The 16579-nt window shown below is 42.4% G+C and overlaps 1 protein-coding gene across 1 annotated transcript; it reads left to right on the top strand.

The window, feature by feature from the left end:
* The first annotated feature begins 4638 nt into the window (after nucleotides 1-4638).
* Nucleotides 4639-15266, top strand: CLBA1 (clathrin binding box of aftiphilin containing 1). Its single transcript, XM_065839417.2, has 7 exons — nucleotides 4639-4762; nucleotides 5893-5998; nucleotides 6082-6567; nucleotides 9937-10085; nucleotides 11554-11683; nucleotides 12973-13086; nucleotides 14486-15266. Exons 3-7 carry the CDS (start codon nucleotides 6109-6111, stop codon nucleotides 14651-14653), a joined length of 1020 nt encoding a protein of 339 aa, XP_065695489.1. The 5' UTR covers nucleotides 4639-4762; nucleotides 5893-5998; nucleotides 6082-6108; the 3' UTR covers nucleotides 14654-15266.
* The last annotated feature ends 1313 nt before the right edge of the window (nucleotides 15267-16579 follow it).

A 16579-nucleotide genomic window follows, 5' to 3' on the forward strand; every position in this document is an offset into this window, starting at 1 on the left:
GCTGTCAACCAGGAAGGTGTCTGTGGCACTTGGTCCTTTACACATAGCACAAGAACCACTTCAGGATCTTCTGGGAGCTCTGAACAGTTCAAGAGTCCTCTTTTGGCACATGTGCTACGTAACATGCTGGAGGGTCTTAAAGTAGTGCTGCCCTCATATGGATTTAGAAGACAATGTTTCCATGAAGTGCCAGAGTGGGATGGCATTTCACTGCCTTTCCCCAGAAGTCACCTAGTTTGTGCTCCCCAAAAATCACTCTGAGAACCAGACTAGCCAGAGAAGTGAATGCAAGCTTTGCTTCAAAACCACACTCCTGGGCTAGACAAAAGCACTGAAGACAGCCACTGCATCCAGGGCACGTACGTCTCTTGCACATCTGGCTTTTTTTGAAAGATAGATCACAGCTCCCTTATCTTCCACACCTGAGAGCCTGGGGGGAACCTAAAGTATACCTTAGTTCTCCTGGCAAAGGATGCTGCCTTTTCTATGGGTAGATCTTTCTACACCGTCAGCCCACCAATGCTGGGGTCCTGGGAAAAGGCTTTTCTGTGGTCAGTGCATAAAACAGGTGGTCTAATACCTTTTTAATGTGGTGTGATGAATTCCTTCTCCTGCTCAAGAGGACAAACAGCACCGAGCATTCAAGAGAGCCAAGGGAGAGCTGCCATCTGCTGTTGGAAAGATCCTGGTTCATGTTGGAGGCCAGGCACTGCTCACTGCTGCAGGGGACCCAGGGATGCTCCCAGCCTGCCATGTCAACACACAGAGCCATATTTCACAGGGGGTCCAGGTAATCTCCACCCATCGTGTGCTGGGAACAAGTGAAATTTGGCCTAAAGTGCTGCTGTTCTCACCCTTAACTCAGGAAAAAACTGAAGGATTTTACTGTCAGCTTGAAACACCCACACCAACAGCAAAGCGAGGCTGGAAGGTACAGTAAAACTCACAGTTTTATGGAATAACCAACCAGATTTTTAAATTTAAACCACAGCTAGCCTATTAAATCAGTGTTTAGACCTGATACCTGCAATGGTTTTCAGAAAGCTGGGCATTCGTTACTATTCAAATGAAAGAACTGCTGACGTCCGACACTTCTAAAATCTGGATACTTATGGTGAGAAAAAAATTTGAACCACCTACTGAAAAGGCAGCTCATTTAATGAAAAGTCGACTTCAGTAATCAAAACTCTTTATTAGCTTCTGAAGATGTGTCTACTCTTACTTTCCAAATGTCGTTTTAAGTCAGTTTAGCTATATGTAACTTGTACTGTTTTAAAATAAAAGATATCCAAATATTTGGTATGAATTAAAGAAAGTATTTCAGTCATTTAAATAGCAAGTTAGTTTTGTTGAATGCTCCAATTAAAACCAAACCAAAACAAAAACCTGACATTTCTGCATACAAACGTACTGCTTGTTTATATTTGTGTCCAAGAAAGAAAATGAATGAAGAAAGAAGTCATCCATACCACCCTAGTAATTTACAGGGGAACCACACAGTTCAATAATTCAGGACCAGACCTTTCACAAACAAATAAAAATTCATATTACAGCAGTGTGGTGACAATTTGCTCTGAAAATAAATACTTTTCAGTTATTCTGTTGAGTTTTTCATTGCAAATTGGTATTTTTCCAAAGGGCAAATGAAAAAAATAATTCTACAGTATGTGTATTAAACTCAAATAATTTTCCAGTAGGAATGGTGGCAGGAGCAGTAAGAGCAGCTGAAGGTGTTTAGTCAGTTCAGCTGTTTGCATTGGTTGATTATTGAGTAGTGAGGTTCTGCTCTAGTAGGTGCATACATTTAAGTGTCTAAATATAAGCTCATAGTCCACATTCAAAGCTTTTGGCATATTCGCCTTTTAAATAAAGACTGTGTTCATTTTTAAAAATAAAAGTGATAGTTCAAAAAGAAAATATTGATTTAATGCAGTAGAACTCAAGGCCTGGTGTCTGCAGACAAAATCCTAAGACTTAGCTTCCAAACAGATAATATGAATTTTGTACCCAATTTGAAACCACTTCACTTTGAAACTGGGTCCATCTTTCTAAAATACCCTGTACTTCAGAATGGAAAACTATTAATCCAGCTGTGATAATGTTTTTAACTTACGCCAGTCAGTCTACCAGAGAGTGTCTTTTAAAACACAAATAAATGATCTCATCATCAGCTGGGCTGAGCCAAGTGAATTCAGACGAGAGCAGGTGAAACCCACTTTGCAGGGCAGCTGACTGCTCCTGATCAGAAATCCTGCTCAAAACACAGCAGTGCAAGTTGTTCTTTGAATGACTCTGTGGGTTTTCAGCTGTGTTTGCCTGGGAGGGGAGGCAGCAGTAGGTACATCCAGCTGATGCTGCAGCCGATTGCTTCCTCTGCAGGGACTCAGGGTTAGTGACTGGTTTTCCCAAGGTGGGTTATAAGGTGTGCTGGAGAGAGAAATAAACATTGTAATGTGGCAAGTCCTTAATAAAGTTACTGATGTTACCTAGGGAAGAAGGCACCACGGTTTCTTCTGTTCCTACACTGAGGTTTCTAGGGTCTGCGGCAGCTTCTGACGCTCACCAGCTCTCCCATCACTCCACTGCTGCAAACACACCTTGGATTTTGCAGGGCAGAGGCAGGTTTGGAAAACCCACGCACCCCTTCCCCTTTGGATGCAAAGCATGGTACAAATAGGAGTATCTCAGTCTCTGTGGTCTGTTTGTAGCTTTTTCCTTTGGGAAGACACAGGTGAAAACATACAGCCATGTAATACAATCTCAGTAGCTGAAAAAATGCTGAGCTGCCTTCAAAACTGAAAAGAGTTGCAAGCCCAAAGGTCCCTACCACATAAACTTACTGCAACGTGGGATGGTGATGCTATTGCAACAAGTGTCAGACACTTTGGGCTTTGGTCACAGTCTCCCTGGGCTGGTCGGATATCCTCAGCTGCAGCCTGCCACGGGATGGCCACGGAGGGTAAGGAACTGCTCCGAAGCAGAAAGAAAACAAATTCTGAAAATCTTTCAGAGACCTGCTGATAAAGTTTCTTTGGCTCTGTATCTGGGCATTGCTCCCAAATTCAGCCTCTCACCCTCAGATAAAGCACTAGAGCCTGGAACGAGAGTTAGATGTGTGGGAGTGCACATATCTGTGCCTAGGCTGGAAAATGTGTACTGTAATGCCTAGAAAATGCTTTTTACCTTGGGACTTGCTCCAGAAGAACCCTTTTCTGTGTTTTCACAACTGTCCCCTGTTGCTTGGGACTGCCCAGATGTGAAACCCAGACCTGAGGAGGGGAAGACTGAGGAATTTGTGTCCTTCCCTCTGCCCCCCAGCCGTGGGAGCAGACAGCCTCAGCCACGCCACCTCCGGCCAGCCCTGCTCCTCAGGAGGTGGGCGAGAAGACATGGTCACCTCAGGCTGCAGGGTGACCTGTCACAGAGAACAGACCCGCAGCTTCTGCCTTTACCTCCTACAATGGGACGATCCAGTCCCAGCCTCAGCTCCCTCGTGGGCCAAAAAGGAGAGGAAGAGGAGATCCTGAGAGACTGTTGCTGGCCCATCCCTACCATTTTATCATGAGATTATACTACTGGGTGGATTGATTGTTACTCTCTTTAAGTCCATGTCCTGGAAATTTGTAATGATGTGAGGATTTTAGTTATACTCAAACCAAGCATGAACCACCACCATCAAACTCTCAGTCCTTAGCCCGCCAGCTCACAGAAAGAAGTTGGAAAAGCTGGAATACTTTTCTTTTTCACATAATGATTTTAAAATCAATCTCTTTCTGGAGAGCAGGAGTTGGCTTTTGGATGTAAAGCAGTGAAGTGGTTTCAGCCCAAGGGAGATGAAAGTGAAGCCAATTGCAATGACAGAGGTGCAGGGGCAAGGTTGGAAGACTGGGGAAGTATTTGTCAAAACAGAGAAATGGGAGAGAAGGGGGATCCTCCGGGACACCACCTGGCTTGGGGATCATCCCACTGTACTTGGTGTTGGTGAGGCCCCACCTTGAATCCTGTGTTCAGTTTTGGGCCCCTCACTACAGGAAAGACACTGAAGTGCTGGAGAGAGTTCAGAGGAGGTGATGAAGCTGGTGAAGGGTCTGGAGCACAAGTCTGATGAGGAGCAGTTGAGGGAACTGGGGCTCTTTAGCCTGGAGAGAAGTAGGCTGAGGGGAGACCTTATCACTGTGCAACTACCTGAAAGGAGGTTGCAGCATGGAGGGGGTTGGTCTCTTCTCCCAAGTAGCAAGTGACAGGACAAGTGAAAATAGCCTCAGGTTGTGCTGGGGAAGGTTTAGATTGGATATTAGGAAAAATTTTTCATGGAAAGGATTGTCAGGCATTGGAACAGGCTGCCCATGGCAGTGGTGGAGCCACTGGAGGTGTTTAAATGACGTAGAGATGAGTTTCTTTGGGACATGGTTTAGAGTTACCCTATGGTTGGACTCTTCTAACTGAAATGATTCTATGATTCTGTGATTCTAAGGGCTGAAGCTCCCCTGGGCAGCGCCGGGGGATCAGGCAGGCCCGGGGGGATCACACATGCCTGACGGGGATCGAGCAGGCCCGGGCGCTGCGGGTCCTCTCCCTCCCGCCGCGGGGGCAGCGCCCCGCCTGAGCGGCTCCGGGGCTCCGCTCTGCCCCCTCGTCGCCCCGTCCCGCACAGCAGGCGCCCCCGCGGCCCCGCCCCGGCCGGTAACGCCCCGCGGCCCCGCCCCTGCCGACCTGCCGGAGCGGCCGGGCCCGGGGCGCTGGCCGGGGCGCAGGACGGGCGGTAAGGCTGCTCCGTACGGGCCCGAGCTGCCACAGCGGCCGGCGCCGCTGGGTTCCCCGCAGCAGGGGGAGATGGGGCACGGCCGCGGTTCCCCGCTCCTCGGGGCTGTGGAGCTGGGCGGCTCGCCGTGTGCCCCCGCCTGCCTCCTCCTCTCCGGGAGCGGGCAGGTGCCGGTGCCCGGTCACCGCGGGGCTCGGCGGTGGGAAGGGCGGGTAGAGGAGCCGCTTCCCCGGGTGAAGCGCTGGCCTCTGCGGATCGGGGACGGACTCGCACCCGTCGGGGCTTGCCCTGTCCTGCCCGCCCGTGGGAAGGGGTCCCGGGGGAGGGCTCGGCGGCAGCAGCCCCGCCGTGTCCCGCTGGCCCCTCCGAGCCCCGCGGCGGGGGCGCCATCCAGAGCCCACCGGCCGGCCCTGTGCCACCTGCGAGGTGACCCTGGGGACCACAGCCCGAGATCTGTTCAGTTTATTGAGTACAGAACGTGTCTAGTAGCGGCCAGTCTTTTCAGAAGTGTCGCTCCTACTGTAGTTCCTAACCTGCTCCCCAAAACAGCTTGCATCTTGACGAGATGTGACTAATCTAAAGTGATAAATGCAATATTGCCCGTATAATTGACAGATGCCAGACTGAACTTACTAAATCTGCCTGAATTGCTTAAACAGTTGGAAGCACTGTATTTTTCACAGGATTAAACGGCCAGCTCCTGTGTTGCTGCAAATCACACTGCTTCAGGAATCTTTCAGACAGGGGAAGCCCACACAAACAACAAAAGTGGTGTTTGAGCATACGCGAGATGGATGAAATACATAGTTATAGAAAATATATAATGTGTTGGATATTGTTTATAATTATTTAGGCTTGTCTCCTGTGCACTCAGTACTCAATTAATACTGAAGAACTTCTGTTAAATATTTTTTTAGTATTGTTCACTGATTTAATGGCATTCTTGCGATGTGGGCAGATAGTTATGTGTAAATTTTAAATAATTTTCCCTGCAGCAATTTTCAGTTGTATAATGCTGGAATGTGTTTATTTTAGCCTGAGCATTCTTTCTCCTGCCTTATCAGCTATCTTTCTTTATTCCTACACAGCCCTTATCACAGAAGTATTTATTTACAATTCTTTCTTTGCAGACTAATATCCTACATAGAGAGCGAGACTGAATAACGTGCACATGCTGATTACTGGAGGAGACACTGAAGGTCATCCTGTTTTTATTTAGCAGTGTTGTTATTTGAGGTGAAATGATTAATTTGATTCTGTTTTGGAAATATTCAGATTTCTAATGCAACTGAACTTCATTAGCCTTTTTTGCAGTACAGATTTCAACAAATAAATTCTTCTTAAAGATGCAGAACCTGTCACCAGTAGAAAATCTTGCTAATACAGAAACATCTCACTGGATGTCTCTAGAAGACCTAACAGTTGAAGTAGGCAGTACGCCTCTCGATGGAAGTGACTGTAACTTGAGTGAAAGAACAAGTAATGAAGAAATTACTAATCTTGAAGTAATGCAGCTAAGCCTCCCTGTAGTAAACAGCAAAGGGAGAAGTTGCGAGGGTTTTTCTGAGAGCAGTTACGGTACTTCAGAACCCAGTGGTTCCTGGGGTGATTTTGAAGGCTTCAGTGAGTCCTTAGATGAATCAGAGGAATTCGGTCACAATCTTGACGTTTTGGGGAAGTCAACAAAAGCTTCTGGAGGTGACAGGGACTCGAGCTGTGGATGTTGCAGTGCTTCTGCTGGACACTTTCATCCTGAACCGTTTCTACATGGTGGGACACAGGAGGCCTCGAGCTCTCGCAACGAGGTACGTGTCAATAGTAAACCAAAACCCAAACCTGTTTGTGTTACTGCTTCCTACAGCTCAAGATTTGTATTTGAATGTCTTCTCTGTAGAGGATAAGGCTGTACAGGGAGAGAGACCGTCAGGCTACTTTGCAGCTAACTCAAGTGGAACAGAAGTGACTTTTTTACAGTGTTTGACAAATACTTAAGTTATCCTGCTGGAGAGCTTTAAAGAATGTTAATGTGCTACTTTACTTCTAGACACTAGAATTCAGTAAGCACGTAGAAATGATGAACTTTGCCCTGAAGCACATGCAATTTGAAAGCTAGACAAGAATGAGCGTAGGAAACAAAAAATTGCGAAGGTGGGTAGCAAAAAAGGGGAGCCAAAAATTCTGTGATTCGCCTGCAAGCTTATTGAACTAAACCAACATGAAGTTGAGTTAGAAGTTGGCAATAACAGTAACTTTTGTTATTTAGTATACTGCCTGAATAATCCAACACTTTTTCTGAATTTAGATTGATTGTGGGTAGAAGTTAATGATGCAAATAAATGAATAGCAATAATTAGATATAATTTATTTTCTAGCATAGGATGTTACATTGTCTCATGATATGTTAGAATTAATAGTTTGAATAAATACTAAGTTACATAATGTTTCCTTATCAACACAAAAATGGTTCCGTTTCGGGGTTAGACTTTGCAATTAATGGATTTCAGTGTTTACCAAACACCAAAAATGCATTCACAGAGTGAAGCAAAGCAACAATAGGAAAATAAGAATGTACGAGTACAAAACACTCTCATTCTTACTGCTTTTGTCCTAGATAAAAGCATTTTTGGGGAAAAAAAAAAGAGCAATTAACTAAGCCCTCCACAGAGTTAATCAGTAGCAGTAATAGCTTACTGCTTGTAATCAGTTGAGTGTTAGTCTGCATAGGGAACAGAGGGTTTTCTGGAGACAGAAAACTTCCTTGCCTGAAAGCTTTACCTGGTGCAGAGGTGTCAGGGAAAGCACAAGATGTGTGTGGGGTAAGCTGTCCAGCACTGAGAGAGATCACAAGATACCTTGTTACTGGTATGTGTAAAACAGAGAATTTAAATTGTTCCTACTGCTGAAAGTTGGGAACAAGAAGTCTTGTGTTGAGAAAATAGTGTAATGACTGGAGCTGAAATAGAATGTAGCAGATTGTTTGGTTTCTTTCCAAAAGCAGTAGATCTTAATCTTGATGAAGCTTTTGCTATATTTTTGCATTTATTAAAGGCAAGAGGAAATGTTCAGTATGAGCTGAGTAAGTTAACCCTGCCTAGAGTTTCAAGTTGTTGTAGAAAAACAGCTGCAGAGCTGTTTGGGATTTCTTTGGGTACAGAACACACTTGTGGCTTGTCCTTCATCCCTGTGCCTTTTGTATTGTTTCAGATGACAAACTACTCAGGCTGGGGCTCTGTCTTCTGTGTAGTCAACTGAAAGAAATCCAGGTATAGGTTGGAGGGGACCTCTAGAGATCAGAGGTCTGACCTTCAATACCCAATGTTTCTGTTAATTAGACGATTTCAGTCTGGAGCAGAATCATGTGTTTTAAGATTAAAACAATCACTGATTTCCTTGTAGTAGCTGGATACTTTGCCTACGTGATTGAATAACTTTAAGGATTTTTCATGTATTCCTTAAATACTGGCCACTGTGAGAGGGACTAGTGCACTTTCTTAAGCACTATTCTGATATAATAGGATATAGAGGATTTATTCAAAAAGCATGGACGTGAAATTTGTGCATTCATATTTTCATAACCGGTACAAATAGAACCCAAGTTTAGTTTAGAAACACCTGCTGAAGTGGACAGTAATAAAGGTAATAAAAAAAAAAATCTTGCATTTTTCGTGAAAGTTGGGCTTTTCATGTAGCTTGGCTAAGCTGTGAGCCAGTGACTTGTGTGCATGTTGGAGAATCGCCACAGGCTCTCAGAAGATCTGACAAACACGGCAGTCCGGTACTTCCCTCCATTGGCACTTGTGTGACTGTGATTCCTGACCCCCAAAAGCCCAGAGCAGCTGCCTGACTTTCCCTTAGCTCCTGTCCCATGTAGAGCTTCATACCTACTTGGAAGGTTTTTTTCCTTGACCGTGACTCTCCGTGTATGCTTCAGCAAGTGTGCTTGCAAAGAATTCTGCTTCTCAAACATATAGTATCCCTGTTGTAAGTTAAGTCTACTGAAATAATTTAGAAATTGATTTAAAGTGTTATGACACTTTGGGCAAGATTCGAAGGGTTTTACCCAGGAGTCTCTGAATGTCCCAGCAGTTGCCCTTCAGGACAGGCAGGGCCTGTGCTTCAGGAAGGAGCTGCATGGGGCAGAAATTCCATTTCTGGGATACTCAGAAGTCTTCTACCAGCTCTGTTGATTTTGCCCACTCACCCATTAGATTAAATCCATACTCTCCTAGTATTCACTGCACTTGTCTGATTTCTGCGTAATGAAACTGGAAATACCTCAGTTTATTTCAGCTATTCGAATTACAATTAAATGAACCTGTCAAAAGATAAAGTATCCATACTGATGTTTTTCAGATTAAATTGTTGATTGCTAGGCAAAACCAAACTGACGGGTTTCATTCTCTGGTATTCACATAACATTTCTCCTCCTAGTTCACGGTCCCTCTGCAGAGTGGTGAAGTCAGTGAAGTGCTTTGATTTAGAAAATTGCAGCTACTCCTTCTTTGAAGGAATAAAAGGAGAAAGTTTCTGGACCAGATGGCACGATACCGTCCCTTTAGGATAGGATGTAAATGATACACATTCTTCCTTGTATGTGTATTTCTTAGTCTTCAGACAACACTGTTACTTCCTGTTTGGGCCACTCACGTGCCTGTGTTCAGTTCTCCAAACCTCTTCCTTATCACTGCTAGAGGAGGAGAAGGCACATAAATCTGGCTGTGATATTTAACATAGGCTGGAAAAAGTTAGGTGTGGATGGAAGGATATGGAGATACTAGCCCCAGCTTTTGTGCAGACTTACACAATGCAGGTATTTGTTGGTAACTGTAGTATTTAGCAGTTATGTTACTTTTGCCTGAATTAGGTGTCTGTGAATTGATGTATACATCTGGTTTGACCTGGGCTGAATTAGTTGAGCAGATGGAGTCTTGACTGCTGGGGAGACTAAGGTTCATCAGAAACTCTTGTCTTCTTGCCTCTCCTCCTTTAATTCTAGGTAAATACTTGAAAGGCTGAGCTGTGGAGTTAGTCACTCTGTCCCATTAATAGTAATACAAATGCTGAAAATGTTTGACAACACAATCTCTGGAAACATTGTAGTGTTCAGACTACGTCCTTCATGAACTGTGGGGATGGTCTGTATAATGTTTGTAATAAAACTCTGTTTTTTCTAGGAAAACCACAGCTATGAGGTTATATTTAAGTTGGGCTTTCCAGAAGTCTATGTATCACAGTCCAGAGAGAGCATAAGAAGCTTGGACCAAGTACTTGATACAAATAATGAAGATGCTGGGATTCCTGAACTTATGGAGAATCAAGTTTGGTAATGAGTTTAGATCAACAATTTAAAAACAAACCAAACAAACCCACAAAACAGTTCCTCAGGAATTGTACTGTCTATTTCGTAATTTAAAAATCAGTGATACTAGCAGGTGAACTTAATAATCTCTTTCAGCATATAGATCGTACAAATTTTGTATTGTGTTGTTAAAGGAAATGGATTGTGTTTTAGCCATCGGCAAACAAGGAAGGGAGTACATCAAAATTACAAATTCCTGCTTCGGGTTTTTCCTGCTGTTGGTGTGCCTTCTGATGACTAAGCCTGTGGAATGCCAGAACACCCAACAGGCAGCCTGTTCTTCCTGTTCGCTTGTCCTTTCTGTACAACACATCCGACTTATTTCGCCATCATCTGAGGCAGGAGCGTTGCTGCTGCTTCTGCTGACAACCCACTCACTTTATTTTCTCCCACCCAAGTTTTCCCAGGTGGTAACTTCTCCTCATGTTTAACCAGATGTGCTTCAGAACCCGTGGTGCATCTGGCTTCTTTCCTGGGGTTATGTTAATAGCAATTAGTATCATTAACTTAGCTTTCTCTTAAGACAGCTTTAACACTTTTAGACCTGTTACATGTTTTTGAAGGACCAGCAGCTTCTGAGCAGTACTGTGCATACTGAGCAGTATTGTTATTTTTGCATACATCCGAGGCTTTGTGTCTAGAAAGGTGGGTCAGACCATAGTTTGGAAATGTCATAAGAACCACAAGAAATGTAGTTAAAACATTGAATGTGGGCGTCCTTTCAGCAAGCTCCTTGCATAGGCATGATATTACAATCAGCCTCAAAATATGTGAAAGGGACTGCAATATTATTGCAGAGTATCAACTAAAGACACAAAAGCCCTGATACACTGTGGTGATTAACTAAGATCTATTGCATCCTGTTCTAAGCAAAAAGCAACCGGGTTTGTATGTGATGAATGCAATGTAAGAGCCCAAAGTACTATGTAGAGGGAACTCTAATTCTCACTGTTTCGGCAGCGTGTGCCTTTGGCTTGTTTTGTAGCACTGACATGCCCAGAGCAGATGTGAGTCACCACCTGAGCAGCAGCTGCTGCGGGGGGACACACGAGTGATGGGAAGGAGAAGGGTTTGAGAGACAGAAGATACAAAATACAGAATTAATAGGGCTGAACTCTACACATAATTCACAGGAACAATTGAATAATCCAAGCTGTTGGCATATAACAATCTCTGAAATATTCTTCTAGTGCACTTCTTATCTGAGCAGCCCAGGCATGCGGTTATGTTGACTTGCTTCCGTTAATTGTCATGATGGCTTATTAGTACATTGGGTTGATAACATGAATGAATGTAGAAATAGTCTTTAAGATAAGTTGCTGTTTAGATCAGGTAGGCTACTAAACAACTATATGTAGTAAAAACATATGTTATATACATCCTCTGGAAACTTTGTACTCCTTGTAACCTCAGATTGTGTTTTCTTTCCTAGCATTGATTCTGAAAACATATGGAGAACACTTAGAGACTTTGATAATACCCCGAGCTTAAGACATCCCTTGAGTAAATCTCATTGCCAAGAAAACCTCTTGAGTGTTCTTGGAATAGATGCAAATCAAAAGGTAAGTGAACGACAGTTTGCTGGTATGCCAGTATAAACACTTGGTTATGAATCTAATTTTCTGTAAGCTATACATGCAGGTGCATGAGGAATGAGATCTGGGTGAGTCATAAGCTTTTTTACAGAGAACCTTTCAAAATGATAATCTAGTATTTTCTCATCATTATATGTAACTAACTATGAAATTGTGTAGGATCAAATTTTGATCGTCTTTACATTGAAGTCTCCGTTAATGTAGCGCCCTGTTGTGTTAGGTGGTACATGCAGCTTTATTATAGATGTAGATGTAGCTTTCAGATGTGTGTTCAGTAAGATGGTTTTCTTTTTTGCTCAGAGCATGAGAAAATTGTTAGCCTCTAATATCTTTCCATTAAGTGAAAATCAGATTTGAATAAGAGAGGCTGTTAAAGTAATTACTGGATGTTTTTACTGTATATGAACTAAAAGCGTGTTCCACTTCCCTTTTCCTGAGATTATTCTGGTTTTGCAAGGCTTGAGGGAGAGGAGTATGTTTTAAATTGAATCGAGAACAAACCAACAGTATTGAAAGATGTCAAAAAGAAACGTCACTGTCTAATCTCGTTTTGAGAAGATAAAGGTGTCAGGGATGGTTTAGTATTCAACCTGGTTATTTAGCTGAGGTGAACGGGTCACATGCGGTTTTCAGAAATAACTGCTTCAATTGCTAATTTGATTGCTGAAGCATGGGGGGGTGTCTGTGTTTGATTTTCATTTTATGGACATATTTGACCTTTCATGCAAGTTATACACAAACAGAATGACAGTGCTGAAGGTATAGCAGCTATTCTGCACTTGATAGTCACTTTTATAGAGCTGTCACTGAACAGGAGAGGAAGGGAGACATTTCTCCAACACCGTTAGACTCCCCTTCTGTTCCTTTCTTGCCCATAAATACACCGGCATTAAATCAATGCCCTGGCAGCTTAAACTTACGGCATTACTTCTTTTCTGTTACTGGAAAATTGTATTACTTTTAATAGTACTGATGAAGATGTATTTCTCAGCTATTCTCTGGCATATGTTAATTTTAATTTTAATTGGAAATGGCTTTTTTATTCATTTATTGTAAGTCACAGTTAGATCCACGTGTCTAGAACTTGTTTTGTTGTAGAATTGTTTTAATGCAATGGGGCCAAATGATAGATCAAAGTACAGCTTCAGAAAGTAAAATGTAGTGGTTATTGTTATTTGAGGGAAACTTATCTTTAGGTTATATGCTTTGAGATGAGATAGAAATTCATAAAGATAATGTAAATTATGTTTTATTAGGATTTTTTGGAGAGCCAGGATGACTTTCTTGAAGAATCAAATGTTAAAGACAATGAGGACTTCAGATTTGATGGATTCAATATTAATGACTGCAAAGCACTGATCCAGACCAAGGTAAGAATTGCTCTGAAGTAGGTAAAATACTCCAGAGAACCACCGAGTGTATTTCACACACTCCTCTGTGCTGTAGCCAGCTGCTCTAGCACATGTCCTAATGTTAATTGTTTGGTCCTGATATGATTGTTTGAATGAGGAGCTGGGTTTTGCTCTCTGAGATCTGACAGCTTTAGAGAAGGGGAATGCTGAAATGTAGGGTTATTAATTATATAAGCTGGACTGTCGGTTGAATTACTTATTGGTTGAGGGAGAGGAGCAATATATAAAATCAGGATACTCTAATGACAAAGGAAAATTAGCATGTCTGTAGAGGAATCAACACGTTGATCACTGAGAATGACTATTGTAACTCACTCCTAAAATATATGGTAAGGGAGACGTTAGAGAAGAAATTGCGTTCAAACTTGCATTTCAAATATTCAGAATAATTCAGATTTGGTTTGTTCACTCAAGGAGAAAAAGGAGCTCCTTAAGGCGGCAGGCAGAATTGATGTTACAAGGACAAGGATTTGAGAACACTACTATTTTTAAGCTGTATTACAAAACAGAGGATGAAATGAAAGGACTTTGTTGCTAGTTTGTCTTTGCTCAAACAGGCCTTAATATGCTCCATTTCTTTCTTGCTAAAGTGATGTAAGTTGGAAGGAAAGTTCTGTCATTTCCTAATGCTTTAAAAAAATCAGTCATGTTCTGTTTTAATGAAGTATTTTGAGTGAATATTCTTAACACTCATTCCCTTCCTCAGTGGAGAACAGACTTGAGCAACTCATTGCTGTGGACATGGATAGTTTGATGCACCCTTTCATTGCTATGTTTTATTCTGTTTACTACATTGGACACTGAATATGTATATATACTGTTCTGGGAACCTCTGGGAACATATAAGAGATGTTAGGTGAGAGAATTCAGAAAGAAACCCAAAAAAGACTGGCCAGTTTATTACTTCAAAATTCAGTACTGCTTTCTTAAATGAGTACCTGAGGGTGGGATCACAGTAGCTGACATGTACTTGGAAATCTGTAAAATATCAAGACAGGGTTTAGGCAAAAGAGAAGTGGTTCAAGGTAGATGAAGAAGGAGTAAAAGTAAAACAAATCATGATATAGAGTTAAGGTAAATTGACAATTTGTTTTCTGGAGTAGCCTCAGAAAGAACAAGCCCTGCAGTTTGGTATCTTGAATTAAAGCTCAGTGAAATATATGTTGCCAACCTTAACCTGGAAGTTAAATTATATAGTGCAATCTTTTCCATTTATCTTCCTAGTTATGTCAGGTTTTTTAAACTTCTTTTCTTCTAGTATTTTTTAAATGAAATCTGTGTAAAACTTAGATTGAAATTTGCTAAGTAATTAACTCAGAGTGGAAAAAAATTAACTTAGATTTTCTTCTTCTCTCAGCTCTCTGTATCACCAGATTCCAGACATGCTCATCCTTTTACCTGTAACCTCTTCTTGAAAACCTCATCATCAAATGGAAACATGCAATATATAACAATCCCAAGGAAGAAGCACATTTTCACTACAGATAACCTAAAAATGAAATTTTTCAGTAGTGATGTTTGTTGAACCAAACACACTTTATTATTTTTTTCTTTTTGAACTGAATGCAGTTTAATATACATTTTGTTGCTGGCTTGGTACTATAGACTACACAGGTTTTTTAGGAAAGTGATGTATTACTATATATGAGGTACCTAAAGCCACATTAGTAGAAGGTATTTATCCTATTTAGTTGTGAAGTCAGAAGTGTAATTTTGTCCCAAGTTTTGCTGCAGAGTCGTGTCTCTTAACAGCACATCCAGCTGCAACCACACTTCAGAGGGTCCGGTGGATTGTTCTCCTGAAGCACCGACCTTTCAGGCCTTAATGCCTCTTCGATCAAAAACCTTGTTTCCCTGCCAAAATCTACCCACACCTCAGGTGTGCTGTGAATGTGCCTTGTCACCAGCGCTCCTCATTCTTGGTCCAGTTTGGATCAGCTGAGATCTGTGACTTTGCCACCGCTGAACATAATGAGAGGAACCTTCTATGTCTGGTGGCTTTCACTGGGGTTTGGGAAAATGACACTGTTTTAACTTCTGTCTGGTGAAGCCTGCTGCGGTGATACGGGTGGAGTCAGTGAAATGTTTTGTTCTGACGTTGGCTTCTAAATAAATCGCCTCTCTGAAGCTGGTTGTAACGGGACTTCTTGGATTCATTCAGCTCCCAAACACTTCCACCACGCATAACCACGCTTGTTAAAGCTGAACAGCGGTGTGGTTCAGCACTTGTACTGCATAATGCTGCACGTTGCTGCCTTTTTAAATTTTTATATTAACTGTCAACCATGTTGCCAATCCTCCTGCATGCTTGAGTGCCAGAGGAGATGCACTTCACTATCATCCATATAATCCATGGTTTGTCCTTTCCAATTGCAGCAGCTTTATTTATTCATTGGTAATAACTTTTAAGCAAGTTACCAATCCATTCACCGATTGGGCCATTGTGAGTGTGAGAATTGTATATGGCTTTTTATTTTAAAGAGTTGCCAAGCACTGCCACTGACATTTTGTGTGTTAAAAGCAGGGAACAAACTTGGATAGTCCTTTACTAAGTCAGTTAATTATTTAATTATGTGCCTATTTTGTTCTTAGAATTGAGCATACCATAAAGCACTGGCAGACTCCAACCGTTAATCTAGTAAACTGTTCAGCAGTGAAATTATAATTGTTATAACTTATAAATTTAGTAATGTTTATGGTACCTGGGCGCTATTAGGATAGGACAAACTGTGTATCGGTTACTCAGTAAATGGTTATGGGCCATTTGGAAAAGTGCTATTTGAAAGCAGCTCAACAGTTTGCTTTTGCTATCATTGGATGAATATACCAAAGGATGTTTTGCCCTGCTACCCCAGGAGAGGGGTGAATCTGTCATCCTTCCCTCAATAGTAGCAGGTTTTACAGCCCTGTCAAAATAGAGACTGGCGGGGGGGAAGTTTCAACCCTTTATGACTCAGAGGGGAAAAAAAACTACTGGTGTTCCAAAGGTGATGGGCTCCACTTTTCAGGTTTTTGGGGCACTTGAGCCCTTAGTGCCTGTAAACATGGGCTGCACAGGATTGTGGCGAGACCTTTTACTCCTGCCTTCAGTCGGAGAGGAACAGGTTTGTTTCTTCAAAGACGAGCAGATTTGAAATGACAAAATAATTGAATTCAGCTTCAAGGCTGTGGCGTCCTGGCAGCCCCCCAGCCCTCATCAGAATTTGGTCACAATCTGCATTTTGGGGGTATGCACAAAGCTGCATTTGTTTCTCCTAATGGACAAGAGGGGAGAATGAATTTTAGTGGATGATTTTCAGGCACATTGCGTAGCGTGAAGCAGCCTCTCCTTGTCGTTATCCTGGGAAACGAGGGGTGCCGGAAACACGTCCGGTGTGTTTTGCACAAATACTGACTGTTCATTTCCTTTCGTCATTTCCTCGTTCCTGCCCCCCCAGCGCCGGCCACGCGT

This window comes from Patagioenas fasciata, chromosome 5 (assembly GCF_037038585.1).
Source record: "Patagioenas fasciata isolate bPatFas1 chromosome 5, bPatFas1.hap1, whole genome shotgun sequence".
Lineage (NCBI taxonomy): Eukaryota > Metazoa > Chordata > Aves > Columbiformes > Columbidae > Patagioenas > Patagioenas fasciata.

Bases quoted from the DNA above. Each gene is read 5' to 3' on its own strand.
- CLBA1 (XM_065839417.2), top strand. From the start codon at position 6,109: ATGCAGAACCTGTCACCAGTAGAAAATCTTGCTAATACAGAAACATCT. The intron at 6,568-9,936 runs GTACGTGTCAAT...TGTTTTTTCTAG, and splicing joins CCTCGAGCTCTCGCAACGAG to GAAAACCACAGCTATGAGGT. The intron at 10,086-11,553 runs GTAATGAGTTTA...TTTCTTTCCTAG, and splicing joins CTTATGGAGAATCAAGTTTG to CATTGATTCTGAAAACATAT.